Source organism: Diceros bicornis, chromosome 7 (genome assembly GCF_020826845.1).
Source record: "Diceros bicornis minor isolate mBicDic1 chromosome 7, mDicBic1.mat.cur, whole genome shotgun sequence".
NCBI classification, from domain to species: domain Eukaryota; kingdom Metazoa; phylum Chordata; class Mammalia; order Perissodactyla; family Rhinocerotidae; genus Diceros; species Diceros bicornis.
In genome coordinates this window covers 38109670-38131385 of record NC_080746.1, presented here as the reverse complement: position 1 = coordinate 38131385, position 21716 = coordinate 38109670, and the positions used below count along the sequence as shown (strand labels likewise).

The 21716-nt window shown below is 36.2% G+C and overlaps 1 protein-coding gene across 4 annotated transcripts in view; it reads right to left on the bottom strand.

The window, feature by feature from the left end:
- MTMR2 (myotubularin related protein 2) overlaps positions 1-21716 on the bottom strand; it is a 106176-nt gene that overhangs the window by 44241 nt on the left and 40219 nt on the right. For 2 of the 4 annotated variants that reach the window (XM_058545370.1, XM_058545368.1), the window contains exon 2: positions 20858-20963. The exons of 1 other annotated variant lie outside the window; for it this stretch is intronic. In XM_058545370.1, coding sequence (XP_058401353.1) covers positions 20858-20963 — 106 coding nt within the window. Of the gene's footprint in view, positions 1-18811; positions 18870-20857; positions 20964-21716 lie in introns of those variants that run through there. One more of the 4 variants, XM_058545373.1, reaches the window with a different exon arrangement.

Here is a 21716-nt window from a genome sequence, read left to right as displayed (position 1 = left end):
AGAGTTGTTCCCATTACTTCCTCTTTCTATATTTCTACATTCAGAAGGACTACAAACCCCGGAAAGTATGTGTGCTGTACACAGGAGTGAAGAGGAAGGCAGTTCTGGCAGAGGAACATGGTAACATAGGAGGTGTAATCTTCATAAGTAAAGCTTTACAAACTGAGAAGAGACACGGGGCAACTCATGCAAGTAGTGCATGTTGAGAATCATAAGCTCTCTTATAATCTCTCTGACTAGAATGTCGGAGAGCAAGGCAATGAAGAGAAGCAAGACAAGCTCCCATCTTTGTCCAGAAAAGCTGCACTAGATGACAGACTTTTAATAGGCGTACTCTAAAGGTTATACATAAACAACTTCCTTTAGAGCTGAAGATATAAAAAGAATTCAAACAAGTGAACAGAACAGGGCCAAAGGCAATCCACACCCTTTGTTTTGTTGGCAAACACTGATTCTGAATAAATCTATCCGTAATCAAACAGAAGAGAAAAAATAGGGGCTAAAAAAAAAAATTATTTGACAAGGAAAAGTATCAGCCTAAAGCTCAACAAAAGAACAGTTTTCTGAAAATAATTCCCTACAGGCATTAGAGAAACATTTATAAGCGATTTGGCATATTCAAAAGGAAATCAGCCATATTCTCCTAAGAAACAGAAACAGGAAGCCACAAGGAGAGACACACTGAGACTAACAGAAATGGTAAGATAAGGAATGATTGCAAAAATTAAAAATATAATAGCAGAAATAAAATCTGTGTTGGAATTAATAAAGAACTGAATTGATTATTCAGAAAACAGCATTTATGCTGAGGGAATACATGAAAAATGCTCTAAGAATTTGTAGAAAAAGAACAGAGATAAAAATCATGAGGGAAGATAATAAGGAGCCAATAAAAGAATTCCATTTCCTAAAGGAAAAAAATCAAAAGAGAATAGGAGCAATAATCCAATATATAAAGAACACGCTTTTGAAATGAATAAAGATTTTATAAGTTTTTTCATCAAAACAGTTTACCACACTCCACATAAAAATGAATGAACAAAGACACATCTGGTTTTAGCAAATTTTTTTGAACCGCAAAAAATAAAAGACAAACTATGAGAACACAGACAAAAAAAAGAGAGAAGTTACATACAAAAGCAAGGCTAGCTTCAGATTTATCAGAAAAACTATATTCTAGAAGACAATAACAAAATTTTATCAGATCTTTGAAGGAAAATGCTGTGACCTCTCTAACATGTTTGATGTTAAAGTCATTCTCACATGCCAGGTCACCAAAATTAAAACATATATAAGAAATTTGTAGTGTACAGTAAAGACTTAAGTTTTATATCCTAACTACCCTCCTGCCAAAAAAAAGAGAAAAAATTACTGCCACAATACTAACCTCTCAGTCTTAGTTTCATCATTTATATTATCAAGATAACATCAATATCCACTTTACAGGTTTGTGAGTATGAAATATAGCTGCATCATAAAGGGATTTGCAAAGTACTATTAAAATGTAAGAAATAACTTATTATTCACTAACAGAAGCATCAACAGAAGTTTTCACTGTCTCTTCTCACAATAGCCTATTTACATCGTGCTTTGTTCCTCTGCTCTAAAATACACAGGGATTACTATTTGAGACAGCCTGTCATAAAGAGAACCATGAATCTCTTTAACTCTAGAACTACTAACTTCTCGATTCAGCTACAGAATAGCAAACATCTTACTATTCTAAAGAAAGCAGCAAGAGGAGTGATAGCATCATGGCAGCATAAGATGTCCTTCATTTTTATTGCCCTTTAATATTTAAAATTTGGCATCTATCCATAAACAAAAGTGCCTCTGCGGGAGCTATGGAATTCAGCACCACATGCCAAGGGACCCAGGAGGAGTCTCACCCACTTGTGCACCAGGTAATAGGCAGACAGAACCTGGTGCAGGCTGTGGAACCAGCAGGAGCCTGTGAACTGACTCCAACCCCTCTTGGCTGTGACACCTGGAAAACACTGACTTGGGCAGATACCCATGGATGAGAAAGCCTTTATAGGAGTCCAGGTTTCTAGAGGAGAAGTACCAGCTCTCCAATGGAGCAAAGAAATACAAGTTTGGATGCATAAGAGTGGGTAGGAGGAAATTTGCCAGCATGACCTCTCACTCCAAGGTGTCACAGCTTAGAGCAAGAGGAAGTTGGGGATGCCTCCCCTGGCGGAAAAGTGAGAGCAGTGAGTGAGCACCTAGCTTCTCCAGCTGTGGGGACGCTGCTAAAGAAACCCATCTCTTTTCCACAGTACCCAGAGTATTAAAGTGGGAGCTCCATCCCTGGGGGAAGGGAAGGGTTCAGGAAAGAGGCAGACAAGAATGCCAGAGCATTAAAGAGACATGGTTCTTTGCATTCTATCTCCAGCAGGAAGCCCACTCATGACTCTGTGGAAAACCTCACCCAAGGATCCCCTCATCTGACCCATGGGAACCCCAACACCCCAAGTGCCAAATCCATACCCTCCCCACTCTGCAGCCAGATCCTTGTACACGTTCCCAAAGGCGACAGCAAGAGCAAGTTCAGGTGGACAGGGAGTGCATGCAGAAAACAAGCCAAGGTCTGTGAGCAAGGAAGAAACTACAGTCTTGAGCTGTAGGACCACCTCTGGAACAACAAAAGAGAGGTGACCAACAGCAACCTGGTTTATTATAAGATCAAGAGAACACACAGAAGCTTAAGAACTCTGCCACAAGAGGGAGCAAGTGAGTATCCACTCAAGGTCAGAGAAAGCCCCAAAATATAAGCAGGAACAATGAACAGTCTCTCTCACCTGCAGGCAGCAAGTAAAGATTGGAGGAGGTGACTGCCACTTCCAATGCCAAAACAGCAATGTAAAACTATGAGGAACACGAAGAATCAAAGAAATATAAAATTACCAAGAGATCATAATAATCCCTCAATAACTGAACCCAAAGACACAGAGATCTATGATTTACCCAATAAAGAATTCAAAACAGCCCTTTTGAGGAAACTCAATGAGCTAGAAGAAAATAAAGACAGACAATTCAACAAATCAGGAAAACAATACATGAACAAAATGAGAAATAAAGTGATAAAAATAATAAAAAAGAACCAAACACAAATTCTAGAGCTAAAGAATTCAATGAATGAAATGAAGAATCAAGAGAGAGCATCAACAACAGAACTGAAGAGACCAAAGACAGAATCAGTGAGTTAGAGGATAGGAACTTTGAAGTAACTCAGTCAGAGGAGAACAAAGAAAAAAGAATGAAAAAGAGCGAAGAAAGCCTATGTGATCTATGGACATCATCAAAAGAACCAACACCAGAATCACTGGAGTCCCAGAAGGAGAAGAGAAGGGGAAAGGGGCATAAAGCTTATTAAAAGAAATAATGGCTGAGAACTTTCCAAACCTAGGGAGAGAGTTGGACATTCAAGTTCATGAAGCTAACAGATGACCCCATTATTTCAATTCAAAATGATCTTTTCCAAGACACATTATAATGAAACTATCAAAAACCAAAGACCAAGAAAGAATCCTAAAAGCAGTAAGAGAAAAAAAGATTGTAACCTATAAAAAAAAAACCTCATTACGTTATCAGCAGATTTCTCAGCAGAAACCTTACAGGCCAGAAGAGAATGGAATGATATATTCAGGCCAGAAGAGAATGGAATGATATATTCAAAGTGCTGAAAGGAAAAAACTGCCTGCCAAGAATATTCTATCTGGAAAAGGTATCCTTCAGAAATGAAGAAATAAAGACTTTCCTAGATGAAAAATGCTGAGGGAGTTATTCACCACTAGATCTGCCTTACAAAAAACACTTAAAGGAGTTCTTCAAGCTGAAATGAAAAGATGCTAATGGTAACATGAAAACATATGAAAATATGCAACTCACTGGTAAAGGTAAATATACAGTCAGATTCAGAAAACTCTAATTCTGTAACAGGATGGTGTGTTAAGCACTTAACTATATTATAAAGGTTAAAGGAAAAGAGTACTAAAAATAACTATAGTCAGTATAATTTCTTCATGAATACACAATATAAAAAGAGGTAAATTGTGGGGCTGGCCCGGTGATGCAGTGGTTAAGTTCAGCATGCTCTGCTTCAGTGGCCTGGCATTCACGGGTTCAGATCCCAGGTGCGGACCTACACCACTCATCAAGCCATGCCGTAGCAGTGACCCACATACAAAATAGAGGAAGACTGGCACAGATGTTAGCTCAGGGCCAATCTTCCTCACAAAAAAAAAAAGAAGAAGAAGAAGAAGTAAATTGTGACATTTAAAACACAAAAGGTTTGGGGCCGGCCCAGTGGCACAAGCAGTTAGGTGTCTGCACTCCACTGCGGCGGCCCGGGGTTCGCCGGTTCGGATCCCAGGTGCGCACCAACGCACTGCTTGTTGAGCCATGCTGTGGTGGCATCCCATATAAAGTGGAGGAAGATGGGCATGGATGTTGGCCCAGGGCCAGTCTTCCTCAGCAAAAAAAGAGGAGGATTGGCAGATGTTAGCTCAGGGCCGATCTTCCTCACAATAAATAAATAAATAAAACATAAAAAGTTCAATGCAATCCCTATCAAAATTCCAAGGGCATTTTTCACAGAAACAGAAAAAACAATCCTAAAGTTCGTATGGAACCAGAAAAGATCCCAAATAACCAAAGCAATCTTGAGAAAGAGCAAAGCTGGAGGGATCACATTTCCTGATTTCAAAATATATTACAAAACTATAGTAATCAAAATAGTATGGTACTGACATAAAAACAGACACATAGATCAACGGAACAGAATACAGAGCACAGAAATAAACCCATGCATATTTGATCAATTAATTTATAATAAAGTTGCCAAGAACCTACAATGGGGGAAAGACAGTCTTTTCAATAAATGGTCCTGGCAAAACTGGACAGCTAAGTGCAAAAAAATTAACCAGACCCCTATCTTACACTACACACACAAATCAACTTCCAAAATGGATTAAAAACTTGAATATAAGATCTGAAACCATAAAACTCCTAGAAGAAAACACAGACGGTAAGCTCTTTGACACGGGTCTTGGCAATGAGTTTTTGGATTTGACACCAAAAGCAAAGGCAACGAAAGCAAAGATAAACAAGTAGGACTACATCAAACTAAAAAGCTTCTGCACAGCAAAGGAAACCATCAACGAAATGAAAAGGCAACCTACCAAACGGGAGAAAATATTTGCAAATGATATATCTGATAAGGAGTTAATATCCAAAATATATAAAAGAACTCATATAACTCAAATAGTGTGTTTGGACATTTTTATAGTAAAATGGGGGAGGGGGGGCAGCGTGTAAGGATTTTAAACTTGACCAGTCATATAAAGGAAAATCACTGCAGGCCTCTAAGAGAGGTAAATGGCATGGTCAAAGAGGTGCACAAAACTGGGTATGATAAAGATGAAACGATAACAACCTAGGTTAGAAATATCAAAATCCTGGATTAATCTGTGGAAGTAGAAATAATGAGGAATATGAGATACTTGGAAAAAGTGATCAAATTTGACCCTAGGCTCATAAAACAAATACAAGCAAATATTTGAGTAATACTTGATTATTACTTGAGGAGAACTGCATTTTAGATACGTCAGTAATGGAAGAAGAAATGCAGATTCAATGAAGAAAGGAGTTAAAGTCAAAACAAGAGGGCATCTCAACACCAGGGGCCTACCTTCCTAAAACGGGGGTTGGGAAACTAAGACAGCAAAGCCAGACTGATTCATTAGGTTTGTCTGCATTTACATGGAGATATCTTTAGTGGAGAAAAAGTTAACCCTCAGATATGAGAGGAAGAGAGAAATCTTCTCTTGGAGAAATCCCCTGGAATACATAAAACATTTTCTCTTACTGGGCCAAAACAATGTTACTAAATGACTATCCACTCTGTCTCCTATCATATACGTTAGATTCCTGCCTGCCATGGCAGCTCTGGCTACATCAACAGATTAAGATTATATAAGGTCTACTCTTCGATAGCATTTAATATAATATTTAATCCTTTTCTTATTATCAAGAAAAGTCTATCGATCATGTTACTGGTGGGGGAAAAAAAAAACCCACAGATTGAAATTTATACTTCTTTTTTTATTCTTAAAATATAATCCAGTTTTGCTCTCTCCCCAACCACATTTTTTCCCCATTTTCTTCCATGCCCTCTTTATCAAATTATTTTCAAATCGCTCAGTAACTTTCCATGTGACTTTAACCTACCTCCCTCTCTCTCCCTCCCTCTCTGATCAGGAAATTACTACAAAGGAAATTCGGAAACCTTGTCTATAACGATCTGGAAGTTGGCAAGTTTATGGGTCAGTTTTCACTTGGAATGTCAGATGATAGAAAAACAGGAAAGAATTTTTCTAAAATCTGCAAAACATTAAATTATAATTACCTGAAAAGGAAAAGTGAGTCTGTAGAAGTTACAAACTATCCTCCACAGTTTCATTATATACTAAAGCTGTGAAGGAAAAAATAATGAACTTATTCTTCATTGGATAATTCTACTAAAGAAAACTGTTTACAATATTCACATACTCCTTAACGAGCATATATTTACAAAAAATGATCATGTACGTGGTCACAAATAAAATTTTAACATATTTTTAAAAAAAAAAAAACTGTTTACATCAATTTTACTTTATTCTATTTTTTATACAACTTAACTGACAAACCACAAAGTAGGCAAATGAACCATACAAACAAAAATCTGAACAGGGTAGAGCCACAGACTGGCATCTGGGGTGGATCATATTGGTTATATAATTGAAAGTACATCCAAATTCGAGCACAGGGAAGCTCTTTCTTTTTATAACACCCCCAAGAACAATTTGGTTTTCAGCTGAAACCACAAGTAGCAAGAGTTGGATAACATTACATCACCATCAGTTATTCAACAACAACAAAAACAGGCAAGTATCTAAAGAGGAAGAATCTGGAAAGCAACACCTGAAGTTATGGGTTGAAATGTGCCTCCCTCCTTTCCCCGGTTAAAGACAGGTTGAAGTCTAAACTGACAGTGCCTCGGAACATGACCTTATTTGGAAATAGAGTCATTGCAGACATAACTAGTTAAGTTATGATGAGGATATACTGGAGTAGGGTGGGCCCCTAATCCAATATGACTATTGTCCTGATAAGAAGATGGCCTCGTGAAGACAAAGATCCAGAGAAAATGCCACGTGAAGACGGAGGCAGAGATTGGCATGATGGATCTACAAGCCAAGGAACACCAAGGACTGTTGGCCTTCACTAGAAGCTAGGAAAGAGGTATGGAACAGATTCTCTCTCGGAGCCCTCAGAAGGAACTCAACCCTGCCAAAACCTTGATTTCAGATTATTAGCCTCCTAAAAGTAAAAATACTGTTTTTCTATACTCTATTCTTAACACTTCTGACACTAGACATGTGGGTGTTTCCATACCAAGCAATTCTCCAGCTCTCAGCAGACTTCAACTAAGCGTCCTACAATTCAGTTATTACATCAACATCCAGAGTTAGCACAGACCCCACAAGATAAGGGTTCAGTCCCACAAGACTGTGATGGTGCTCAGGGCAGGCCACCCCAAGATGCACCACTCTGGCATGCGGATTATTTCGAGCTGAAGACAAAAGACTCAGAAAACTCAGGAAGAACATTTGAGTTTCCCCTCCCAAACTGCCTAAAGAATTTAACATAAAAGATCTGTTTCAGGAAGAAGTTGCTATCATGATGGCTGTAATATAATATAAAATAGATGTTACAACAGGAAAGGCACCAAGCCCCTCTTATCAAAAATTCTGTCTCTTCCCGGCCACATTCTCTAGGTGGCCCTGCTAGGAGATGCCAGACAAACATTTACATTTATAAGGGAAATCTCCATTTGTAAAGGTATCTCCTTCTCTGTACTGGGAAGATAGGGGATGATCTCATCTCTAAAAACTTATCAATGTGAAGAGTGAGGCCTTAAATCTGCATAATAACCTTACTCTTATTTACTGTGCTTTTCTGGTAATCTCCCGTAACTGACTCCCCCGACCCTCAACATCCTCCTTTGTCTTTTACTGAAGATGGTATTTAAGACGAGAATCTCTGCTATTGTGTTGAGAAACTCAGTGTCCCTGGCTTCTCCCATGTATACAGGTTATTAAACTTGGTATTATTTTCTCTGCTAACCTGTCTTGTTAACTATTTGGCCAGCCAGAAGAACCTTAAGGGAAAGGGCAGAGGGGGATTCTCCCTCTTTCCCTACAACTGCCTCCCACTTCAAAACCAATCTCAAGTCCCAGACTGTGACCTGTACTTCTGACCAACAGTCCATAAATCAAGGGTTTCCACGACCCCCTCCTCAGGTTCAATAATTTGCTAGAATGGCTCACAAAACTCAGGGAAACACTGTATCTACATTTACCAATTTATTAGAAAGGATATAACTCAGAAACAGGCCGATGGAAGAGCTGCACAGAGCAAGATACGAGGCAGGAGGGTGTATGGAATTTCCACGCCCTTTCTGGGCACATCACCCTCCCAGCACCTCGAAGAGTTCACCAATCCAGCAGCTCTCCAAACCCTTTCAGTTAGGGTGTTTTTATGGAGGCTCCATTACTTAGACATGATTGATTAAATCACTGGCCACCGGTGACTAACTCAGACTCCAGCTCCTCTCCCCTCCCCAGAGATGGGAGGGGGACTAAAAGTCCCAAACCTCTAATCACAAAGTTGATTCCCTTGACAACCTCGGCCCATCCTTAGTGGCTTTCCAAAAGTCACCTCATCAACATAAAATCAGATATGGTTGCAAGAGATGTGTTATGAATAACAAAAGATGCTCCTTTCACTTTTATCACTCTGGAACTGTTGCAGGAGCCAGGGACAAAAACCAAATATTATAACAAGAGATGTTCCTTTGGCTCTTACTACTTAGGACATTACAAAGATTTTAGGAGCTCTGGCCAGGAGCTGAGGATGAAAACCAAAATACGTATTTCTTATTATAGCACAATATCACACTCCAGAACTGGTTGAATAAATTTTTGTTGTTTTAGGCCACCTAGTTTTCAGTACTCTGTTACAGCAGCCCTAGGAAATGAATACACCTAATGTCAAGAAAAACTTTCAAATTAGAATCTTAAAATGCAAGCTGATCAGTATTGCCAAAACTTAGAAACAACTGAAAAGTCCTTCAGTAGGTGAATGGATAAACCACAGTACATCCATACAAAGGAATATTACTCAGCGATAAAAAGAAATGAGCTACCAAGCCACAAGATATGGAGGAAACTCATATGCCTCATACCAAGGAAAAGATCATCATGACCTCGCCCAGTTAATGCACTGCTTTTAGAAGATCATTACTCATTTAGTGCTCATAATACCCCTGAAAGAGAAGTAGTATTCTTATTCCCATTTATAAATGGGGTAAATGACCCTTATAGAAGGTAAGCAACTTTTCCAAGGTGACATATACCTTGCAACAGCAGCGGAGCTTGAACAGATGTACGACTGTACTAAGACTATGATCATGACATGATTGCATTCTAGTGCAACTGTATAGCAAGCAACTGATACAAGGGATCAGAGGCTGAGAAAAAGATAAGGACCAGAACTAAAGATGTGAGAGTCATCCATAAGAGAGGATAGCTGAAGCTATGAGAAAGAAGGAGCATAAGGAAGAAATGAGAAGCGGGTTAGGGGTGAGCAAGGGATGAAGGACACATTAGGGTCACCTTGTTTAGCTGAGGAGAGAGGAATAGCAAAGTACATAAAGGAGGGCAGTCAGAAAAGAAATGAACCATAAACTGTCACCAGGTTTGAAACCTGGAGTCATCATTTTTGACTCCTCTTTCCCCCTAATCTGCAATATTCAGGCAGCTTTAACATATTACATCCACATATACATTTTTTCAAAATCTGTCCTTTACTCTGTATTATATCATTACCCTACTACATGCCCTTTACCAATTATTACTTGGAATTGTTGGAACAGCCTTCCAACATGTCTCCTTGTTTTCATTCTAACTGCCTCTAATTAATACCTGCTGTTTGTGTATCCATAGCTGCTTCTACCCCTCCCCCCACAATTCCCAAGAAATGGGAACTTATGCACACTGTTCTGCCCTTGATTTTTTAACCTATCTTGAACATATTTGCATATCCACACATGGAGATCCACCTCTTCTTTCCAAAGACTGTGCAGTATTCAACTGTAAACATATAAATAATTTATTCAGCCATTCCTCCCAAAAGGCATTTCTCGTTTCCAGACTTTTGTCATTACAAATTTGAGAATCAGCTTGTCAAGTTTTAACCATATTATTTACAGAATAAGCAAGAATTAAAATCTGAACAATATTAAGCCTGTCAAAAATAACGTATGTTTTTCCATTTATTTAAGTATTCTTTTATGTTACTCAGCAGTGTTTTAAACTTTCTTCATATAGTTTCTACACATATCTTAGGTTTATTCTTAGATATTCTATATTTTTAATTGTTATTATAAATAGGATCTTTCCCTCCCTGATATTATAAGTACTTTTATAATAGAAAGCTGTTGATTCTTATATATCAATTTTGGCTTTTAGTATGCCTTGCAATTTTTTGTTGAAAGCTGGACGTGACGTACTACATAAAAAGAACCGAGACAAACAGGCCTTTAGCGATGTGGGAGTGAAGTGTGGAGGTGAGACGGAAGTGTTCTATAGTCCTATGATTGAGTCCTACAGTCCTCAGTCTTTCAGTGAGCTTGTGCCTCCGGGCTGTGACATTCTCAAGTGCTTCTTTGTCCCCCTGCCCCCAGGTAGGCCAGGATGGTTAAAGGAGGCTGGAATTGGGTATTTTCCTTCCTCCAAGTCAGCTAGGCTCTGACAAAACTTGGTGGGCTCAGCTGGTAAAACAGTTTCTCTTGAGGGCAGGCCATTTTAAGAAGAATAGAATGTTCTGGACTTATTTCAAAACGGTTGCTTTTCCTCTCCCTCTGCCAGAAGCAAAAGAGATTTTTCTCACTCTTCATTGTGAGAACCTGGTAGGGCTTCTGTAGGTAAAACTCACAAATGTATGAAGGTCTCCCTAAAACTGGGGCCCCCTGGAGTTTTTAACTCAGACTTGCCCACGCTGAGCCTTCAACAATTTGTCAATATATAGTCTAAGTTTCCCACTCCATACTGGTTCCTGAGAGAGTTTCTGCTGGTGGGTTTCTGCTCTGCCTGTCTCTCCAATTTGGGGGGCAGCTGTTTGCCCTATAACCTCAATTCTCTGATGGACCTAACAAGAGCTGTTGATTTTCAACTTGTTCTGCTTTATACTTGTTGTTAGGACAGAGTGATGACTTTCAAGCCCCTTTTTGAAACCACTCACCTGAGTAAAGTCTTTTGTTTCTAATAATTTTCATTTGATTTTCTTGATTTCTAGGTAAAAATAATGCTTATTTTGTCTCTTCCTTTGCAGTAATATGCCTCCCATGTATTTCTCTTATCTAATTGCATCAGACAGTATTAATAAACAATGCTAAAAACACAGGCATGATAGTAGGTAACCTGGTCTTGTTCTTTAATGGGAATACTTCTGGTGTTTTAATATTTTAATATTTAGCACAATCCTTACATAAGTATTTACCTATTTCTTTTTAACTAACAGTTCTAAAAATCTGGAATAGACGTTGACTTTGTCAAATACTCTTTATTAAATGCCTTTTCTGTATACAGTCATGCACCACATAACGACGTTTTGGACAACAACAGACTGCATATCCCATAAGATTAGTACCATATAGTCTAGGTGTGTAGTAGGCTATACCATCAAGATTTGTGTAAGTACACTCTATGATGTTCACACAACGACAAAATCGCCAATGACACATTTCTTAGAATATATCCTCGTTGTTAAGCAATGTATGACTGTATAAAAAGGTGATCACATGGAACCATTTGTGGCTTGTAACAGAAGTTATATCAGCATCACTTTTACTATGCTAAGCCTTGAAGTCTGAAACACTTCTTGGGTTCTCCAGAATTAGCATCACATTAATAAGTATCCTACCCAATTAAATATCCTTTAGGCACATATACTTTTCCTTATCTTCTTACTATCAATGGAATACAGTCAATATTATTCTTGTTGCATCATGAGTATATTAAATATATTTTTACATTTATCATTTTTTCACACTATCTAATTTTTAAACAACCTCTTTGTTTCTATTATAAGTATTTGGCTCTTTTTACTAAAACTTTTAACACATTCAGAACTTTTACTCTTTTAAGCCTTAAGGAGGTTAACAATATCTGCAATAATATCTGTAAACCACATCAAAATAATTACAAACCCAATAAATATGCTATAGAGTATTTGATAGTATAGTAGGCAAGACCCTGCTTACATAGACCCTAGCCAACTGCTGACATCAGAAGCTTGTGGTGAGTAGAGCTGAGGAGCTTTTACTCTGATACTCAAACTTATAATCGTACAAGTTCTATGGAGAAACTTTTAAGGAAGAGTTTTTGTGTACCAAATACTACGAGTAATAGAGTAGAAGTACGGGTGGTTTTTATTTTTTTCCTTAATTCTATTTCCTACAAATTTTTATTACATTGTATTACTTTTATAATTCAAAAACCTCTCAATGTTATTATAGAAGATACAAAATTTTACAAAGGAAAGTTAATGGTAACTTTTGAGAGAAAAGTTTCAGTAAAATACAAATCATGAGAGCTTAGATTCAAGTCATTTCCCTATTAAGGATGGAAATGAGACAACAGTGAACTTTTCAAATGGATTTTCGCGGCTCTTTGATAAAGGAGATGAATTAGTGACTGCCTTCTGTCTCACTTCCAAATTTTCCTCATGTAATTTCTTCAAAGTTTTTTTCAACATTGTTATCTCTCTGATTTTTATCTAAATATCTCCTATTAGAAAAAAAGACCTTAATGGGCTGGAAGGGTCAGTCACGGGGCTGAGGCTATGACTAACAGGCTGACCAGGACTTGTTTCACTGAAGAGCAGAAGGAAGTACATTCCAGATGTGTGAGCCAGCACTGAATGGAAGTGGGAATGAGCACATTATGTTTAAGGGACTTGAAGAAGAATCCCTATCTATAGAGGTGGGGTTATGCTTGGGAACAGTTGGAGATACAGTGTGACAGCCGTGATGCAACCAAACATGAAGAACCCTGAACATAACACTTACAAGTCTGCATTTTCTACTATAAGTAACAGGGATCCCCTTGAAAATTTTTTAAACATGGGTATCACATTATGAAAGTGATGTCAGAGAAAGATTAGCCTTATAGTAGCGCATCAGCTGAATCAGAGAAAGGCAAGCCTGTCAGACATAAGAACTAGGGGACTATTAAGAATGGAAGTAAAGGGGAAAATGAGCATTTTCCAAAAGATATGACATTTTGATAAAACGGAAAATAACTTAGTATTTCTCATTCTTTTCCACTGATTCAGTCAACAAACTTTTCCTGGGTACTTCCACTTTCCAGATACTGAGCTCTAAGGATACAATAAGGAACAAGAATAACAAGATATGTCTGCCCTCAAGGGGCTTATAGTCATATTCTTTTTATTTTTCCAGTAAGTTTATTTTTCTTTAAATTCTTGTTTTTGTAAATGCCCTCCGAATATTTTCTTGTATTTTTAAGTGTAGTAGCCCTTTATTTATAATGTAGACTGCTTTAGAATGTTCTGTCCTTTCTGCTCCCTAGGTATACCTTCATCACAGTATCTATCATACAATAATCACTGATTTGCTTACCTACTTTCCCACAATATAACTAAGCTTCATGCTGGCAGAGACCACATCTTACTTGACACTTTTTCCCCAGAACACTCAGGGAATTTCAAAAGAGTACAGTGAGTTAGTAAATAAATGCACAGATTTTATCTGGAACTCTGAATGAATCTTTAGTTTCCCAGATGTAGCTGATGAGTGGTTTCAAGTTTTAGTCAATTAGGAGTGCTCCTCAAACTTTTCCACCAATTAATACAGCAAATGGGAGGATAGATGTTTCCAGGGCTCCATGGAGCTTGAGGATACACCTGGCCACAAGTATGAAATAGCTTTGAAGTCACATTCATTCAGGTACTGTTCTATGCATGAGGAATATAACTAAGGTTCCTGCCTCTGTAGAGCTTAATTTGAGAGAGGTCAGATAAACAGTATTCAAATAAATAAGAAAAGGTCCCTATTTACCATTTGAGAACAATAAAACTTTTTGTTTTCATTTTTTATAAATAAAACTTTTTAAATTTATTTTTTATTTAACAATAAAAATAAACTTTTCTTTTGTGGTTAATATTTTTGGGTTTTATTTAAAAATTCCTTCCTGACAAGTCATAAAGATATCATATATTTTCTTATAAAATTCTAAAATTTTGATTTTCAATTTTAGGTTTTTAATCCAATGAATTTGAATTTTTGTGTATGTGTGAATGAGAAACTCAACTTCTTTTTTTTTATTTCAATATGGCTAACCCAGCATTGATTACCAAATAGTTCCTTCTTTCTCCACTGATTTGTTATATCATCTCTGTCATTTACAGAATTCCTACAACACCAGTCTGTTCCTGAACTTTGTCATGTGTCTCATTGATCTATTCCCGTTCTAATTACTTTAGCTTTATATCTGATTCAGTGAATCCCCCCTCTTCATTTTTCCTCTTAGGTATTCGTGACCTTTTACCTTTCCATATAAATTTTAGGATCAGCTCGCCAAGTTCTGCAAGACAAACTTTTGAACTTGGTCTGAAATCATACTGAATTAACAGATATACTGAAAATATTTGACATCTCCTGGCTATTGTGTCTACTCATCTATTTATTTAGATTTTTTTAGGTTCTTTAATAAAATTTTACAACTTTCTCCATAAAGTTTTTCCATATCTTTTATTAGACTTATCCCTGGGTAATGTAATTTTGTTGCTCTTATGACTGGAATCTTTTTAAAATCACAGTATCTAAACATTTTGCTAAGGTACAGAAGCATGATTTGTTTTTTTAAAGTTATCTTGTATCTAGCAACAGTGATGGTAGTTTGCATACAGATTTTCCTTAAATTTTCTGTATAGACAATCATCTGTAAATAATAAAAGCTTTGTTTCTTTCTTTCATTTCTTATATTTATTCTTTTCTTATTTTACTGGCTAGGACTTCTGGCATAATGTTGAACAAAAGTGGTGATAGTAATCATCATCATGTTTCTTAGTTAAAAGGAAATGCTTCTAACACTTCCCCATTAAGTATGAGGCTTATTCTGAGTTTTGATGGATATCCTTTGTCTAGCTAAAGTTGTTCTTTTCAATTCCTAGGTTCTTAAGAGCTGAAGTTGGTGTGAGAAGTGTGGTGCTAATCATGAATAAGTGCTAACTTCAATCATTTTTTCTCTGGCTATTGAAATGATTATATGTAATAGACACTGTTCACTGTCTACCTAACATCTGCTCTATGAGTCTTAACTCATTCTGACTAGATTTGCATACTCAGAACATGTCAATATTACATTCATGTACACACTCTAGATAAGAAATAATCCAATTATCTCTGACCTTTGCTTCATAAAGAAAATATGAATAACGTAACACAAATTTTGAAGAGATAATCACATTTGCTTGATTTAAGCCTATTAAACATTTCAAGATAAGGGCAGATGGTTAAGAACAAAATCCAAAATATTATAACTTTTATCTCTATACAAAATATATATTTAGATACACATAAATTATATGTAATATAAATTATATAATATATATACATTCTGAGGTCAAATAGGCCTTCCAAAATAAAGAGATAAAAGACATAGATATAATTCCATTTTAATATTTGATTCTGCAATGCAGACAAACATAGATATAAGTGCCATATCACAGGCATCACAAAGGAAAGGAAATGCTGCATAGCTTGACTTTTAATTTATCTTTTAACCACCATCATTTAAGGAACATACTTTATTTAAAGCCTAATGCTATACAAATTACACTTCATAAATAAATAGAGCCGTGCGTTTGAATTTTAAAATCCTATTTTTCATGGTATTTATTCTTCAGTCAGCAAATAAAACCAACCAGACACAAGTTCCCTAGGTTCTTAATTCCACTGAGTGTCAAACTTAAAAAATAGGTTCTTATTAAAGAAAGCCTGATTTAAAAAATTGCAAATTTATAAAAAAATACTTTGCATTATTAAAAATTCTGTACAAAAGGATTCTTTTTTTGTAAGCTTTTAAAATGAAATTAAACAGGTTTTACTGCCAAGTGAAGAGTAAATGAAGCAAAGATAAAATGCTCCACAATTACGTCACTGAGGAAGCGTGATTCAATTTACCACGCCTGCATTTGTGCTCAATTTTTCAGAACTACATCTACTGGATTATATCTGTATATGCCTTTTTCCACAACAAACAAGGTTAACAAGGTGAAAAAGCAATACAAATAGAATTCCACTTGAATAAATACAAGTTCACAATATCTAGAATAGTTCCATACCCCTGCTGATTTTCCATTCTGCTTTACTGATGCAGGAGCAACAAATCTTGTTTGAATAAGAAATCCTCAACAGAAGCTTTCACATTCAGCTGTTAATCTACTAAGACACTATTCTTTCAGGAAAGTGTCACTACATGGTACCTGTAGCAGAAAACTTATACAATTTAATATTTTTAATGAAATTGTATTAGCTTTTCAATGCACTGTGTTTTCTATACTTCTATGTAAAAGCTGTTACTAAAGGAGCTCATAAAACGTTGAGGCTCAGAGCAGAGATAAACAGTGAGGCTATGTGGAGAACTCGAAGCCTAGAGGTTAACCAACTTGACATCATCTGTGAATGATGATTTTCAAAACTACCATACCAAGCCCCTCATCTCACACACAGAGCCAAACCGTGGTTGGTCAAAAAGGAGCACATAGCTGTCTGCAGTTAGTTCCACCTATAATTAACTAGAGCACTACCATTTTATGGCCTAAAGGTATACATACTAAAAACAAAATATCATCAACTAACAAAACTGGGGAAAAGGGGAGGTCAGATTTTATTACAAAAACTCTCTTTTTCTGATTATTTAGAAAAGCAATTCTCATTTATTAAGGAAGTAATATTGAAAACTGCTATTTCTACCTCAAAAAATGTATTAAAGATATTCCTTGTTAATTAAGAAAATCTCACTTCAAACTTGAAAAAGCTTAGTAGCAAAATCATGGGCAGATAGTCTCTCTGGGTAATGTGCTGTACAAGAATATGACCAACCTTAGACTAAAATAGAGCAACACCTAGCTGTGTGCCTTTAAGAACATGATTTAATTCATCTCTTCTGAATATCAGGTTTCTCATCTGTCAAGTGGGATAATAATATCTGTCTCACAGGAGTGTTGTGAAAGTTAAATGAGATGAGGCATGTATAAATGCTTATCATAGTAGCAGGCTAGATTTTTTTCAATTATTAGCAGCACATCCTTCCTCCCACCCCACCCTCTGAAAACAGCACACATACATTTGAAATCACGCTGCATTTTTAAAATGATACTAACATTCAATGTAATGTTAGTCATTCATTTCTCTCCCACAACTGAAAAAAGACTGTGATTCAAGTAAAGATATATCTAACAATCAAAGATATCTTTAAAAATGAGAAAACAGGGTAACAGGCAGCCTAAACATATTCATTTTCTTTTTTTCTCTGCCCCTTTAGGAATTCTACTATGGAAAGTACAGTTAACCTTTGTTGCCCCAAAACATCTTCTCCTTAATTTAACATTTAACAACTGTCTCTTCATTCATCTAATAAAAATACTCTGAGGGCCCCATTAAGTTGTGAAAGATGCTGAATTAATAAGGGATAATTCCTGAAGTCATGTGGCTGATACATAAATTCAACAGATTCTCTTGGTATCCTTGTGCTGAGAGAGTCAATAATTCACGACATTTTTGTGTCTAAGGTTAAACTTGAAGGGACGACGGGCATAAAATAAGTCTACTCCAGACAAACTTGCATATATGATCACTCTACCCATAATATTATCTCCAAATAGGACACATGAAAATGATCTTTTGCTTCAGAAGGAAAATAAAAGTATTTTGTTACCCTTTTTTTGGTAAAAAAAAAATAAGAAAGTGGTACACCTAGCGCCCAGACCTTGGTTTCTAACACCATTCTCCAAGAAAAGAAACCTGAGCTCTTTGAGAAACGGATGATGATTCTAAGCCTGGGAAGGAAATATCAAGATGAGCCTAAAGCATCTTGTAGTGCCAGAAAGTAAAGAAGAGCTAAAAAACACAAAAACAAAAAAATTTAAAAAGCACAATAATGTGAGCATGTCAAAGGGACACAAGATCCGACTGAAAGAACTCCCAATTTGGAGTTGGAGCAATTTGAGCAACAAAGCAGTACTAGATTATAATCCAAAATATAAAATAAATATCCATGAGTCTATACTGACATAAATGATCGAATAAATCAATAAATGAGGGAAAACAGATAAATCTCTCATGCAGAAGAATCACAAAAAATGTTGAGAGATGTTCCACTCTCAACAAGGTAGAGCACAACTCCCTACTCCTTAAGTGTGGGCTGTGCACAGGCACTTCCTTCCAAAAAGTATAGTATAACGAGAAGGTGGGAAAAAAAAAGAGTATTTTATAGCGAAAAAACCTAACACTACCTCAACCAAGTGATTAGGATTACCATCAACAGTGATGAATCATGTTGACAGTATGTACCCTTGATATGATGTGATGAAAATGTCTGTTTAGCTCTGTGGTCTTCTTCCCTATAACACATAACCCCAGTCTAATAATGGGTAAAACATGAGACATTCTACGAAGTACCTGACCAGTGCTCTTCAAAACTGTCAGAGTCACCAAAAACAAAGTCTGAAAACCTGTCACAGCCAAGAGGAGCCTAAGGAGACATGACTACTAAATGTAATGTGGTGTCCTGGATGGGACCCTGGAACAAAAAGGAGGACATTAAGTAAAAACTAAGAATATCTGAATAAAGTATGGACTTTAGTTAATAATAATGTATCAACACTGATTCATTAATTTTGACAAATGTACCATACAAATGTAAGATATTAACAATAGGAGAAACCGGATGTCAAGTATGTGGGAACTCGATACCATCTTTGCAAGTTTTCTGTAAATCTAAAACTGTTCTAAAATAAAAAATTTATCTAATAAAAATAAGAAATAAATTATAATATTTAATATACAGATTAACATCATGACCCTCATTTTGTCCCAATATCAGCCAGTCACTTTTATTTATGGTACATATGGTGTCCTGAGGAAATGCAGAGTGTCTGTACGCAGAGAAGCTGGTAACAGAGGCCTCCTTTCAGTACCCTGCAATGTACTGCAATTCACACGTAAGCCCAGTAAAGTAGTTTAACTAAACTACTCCTCACAAGAATACACAAATGATTTAAAATATTTCAGGCAAGAAACAGTAGGTAGAATACAATATTAATAATATAAGCAAGCATACACAAGAAGCAAAAGTGACATTTCTCCCATTCCTAGTATGTGTTCTTTATCAGTCACAATATGAAGTTAAAAACAACGATGTTTTCAACTAATAAGATCTGACCAGAAGTAGGCCAAAAAATTTCAAAATTATTAAGATGCCTATTGGCCCTTAGTGGATTTTTATTACTGTAATGAATAAACAAAAGTTAGATACATATATAAAATACGTATTTTTAAATAGTAACAAATTAAGGAGAGGCAACAATGGATTTACATCTACTATTACTAACAATGAACTCTGCCCTAAATGTTTATTATGCTTCAAGATAACAGCTAATGATATTATGAAGCCTTCATAATTAGCACAACATATAATCAAGATTATAATGATAAATCTTTATCATTTTTAGTGATGTTTAAAGTCATGTTATACACAATCTACTATTTTATGACATTTCACAAAAGGTAATGACAAATATGCAGAAGCCTTTACAGATGTTTCCAACCTGTCTTCTTACATTTGTTGGATTCTGTTTTGAAAATGAAATATATGAAAAAGATATATTCTCAACAGCAAACGACTTCTTTAATGAAAACAATTTTTAGTAAAATTGTGAAAAAGTAACCACTGAGAAAGCAGTCACTTGATCAAAATAAAAAGATTATGAGGTAAGGTTTATGAGTTAGCACCACACATGAAATTCATTTTCTCCATCATTCATAGACAAGAAGTTGTAGAAAAGCAGATGAATCCAAAAATGTACAAAGTGCTATAGGATATCACTGATGTGGTCAATTTCATAGCAACACGACCTTTAATAAACAGAGGAATACTTACAAACTATAATGAGATGTGTAGCAACTATAGTACGGTATTTAAGGGACTTAGCTCCAGAACTGGACTGCATGAGCTGGAATACTGGCAACAGAATTTATTAGCTATGAGACCTTGGACAGGTTACTTAATCTTTCTATGAGTTATCATCATCTGCAGAATGGTGATAATAACAAGTGTCTACCTCACAGAACTGGTAGAAGAATTAAGAGAGATATTTCATTACAGCACTTAGAACAATGCTTGTCACATGGTAAGTACTAAATAAATGTTTAGCTATAATTGGCCATCAAAATGAGGGTAATCATGAAAATCTTTTACACCACAATGAAATTCATTATCTTTTGGCAAAAAACTTAAAAGTTAACAAACTTAGAGATGAACTGCACATTTTTTTTTTACAAATAAATAAGAATTCCAAGTTTGCTGGCCTGTTCTGGGATATTTTATAAAGACTGATGTCGTTGAGATTACTCCATCCATATTTCCTGCTTAACTAGTTATTGACAGTGTGGCCATAAATAACTAAGAGAAAACACTTCATCAGAACTTAGAAATAGTATACATACCCTCAAATCAGGAGAAAAGTTGTCTGCAGAAGTTGAAATGGAATCTGATGATACAACAGAAGCTGATTTTGTATGCACTGAATTCTCTGAATGAGAAGTGGAAGCACTACAAAATACAAAAGCACAGTATGTTTGAAAAATGGGGCTTTAAAAAGCCAATTTCAGAAATTTTATTAATTCTAACTCCATTATTTACTAAAGCTTCCATTGTCAACTAGTGCCAACTACTTTACCTAGTCAATCTTCTCTCCAAATATTGGTAAATTGCAAACTCTCTATTTCTGCAGGGCTAAGTATTCTTACCTTCCGTATTCCCTCTGGACAGACTTCCCCAGTACTCATGAATACAACACAGGCTAATTCTTTCTTTTTATCCAACCATCCATTCATCCAATGAATACTCATTGATGCAAACGAGTAATGGTGTAACGGTGCAAAACCATTACATCAGGCCATATGATTTGGACATAAACACGATATAATCCTCATGTTCATGAAGCTCACAAGGTTGTGGCAGAGACAGTCAAGTAAATTAACGGTGCAATGTGATAATGACTCTAACCACACACACACACACAGAGAGAGAGAGAGAAAGAGAAAGAGTGAACAAACTATGGGAGAAAAGAAAAGGAAGCACCTAACTCTACTCAGAAAGTTCAGAGAAGACTTCACAGAGGAGATGATATTTGAACTGAGTCTTGAAAGACAGGAGAATGCCAGGCTGACAAAAAAGTAAAGGAATTTCATAAATGAACAAACAAAAAGCACTGCAAAGGTATAGAATTATCAAAGAGGATAGGACATTTGAGAAACTACAAATAGTTCAACAGGGCTGGATGAACAGAAGATAAAGATGGGA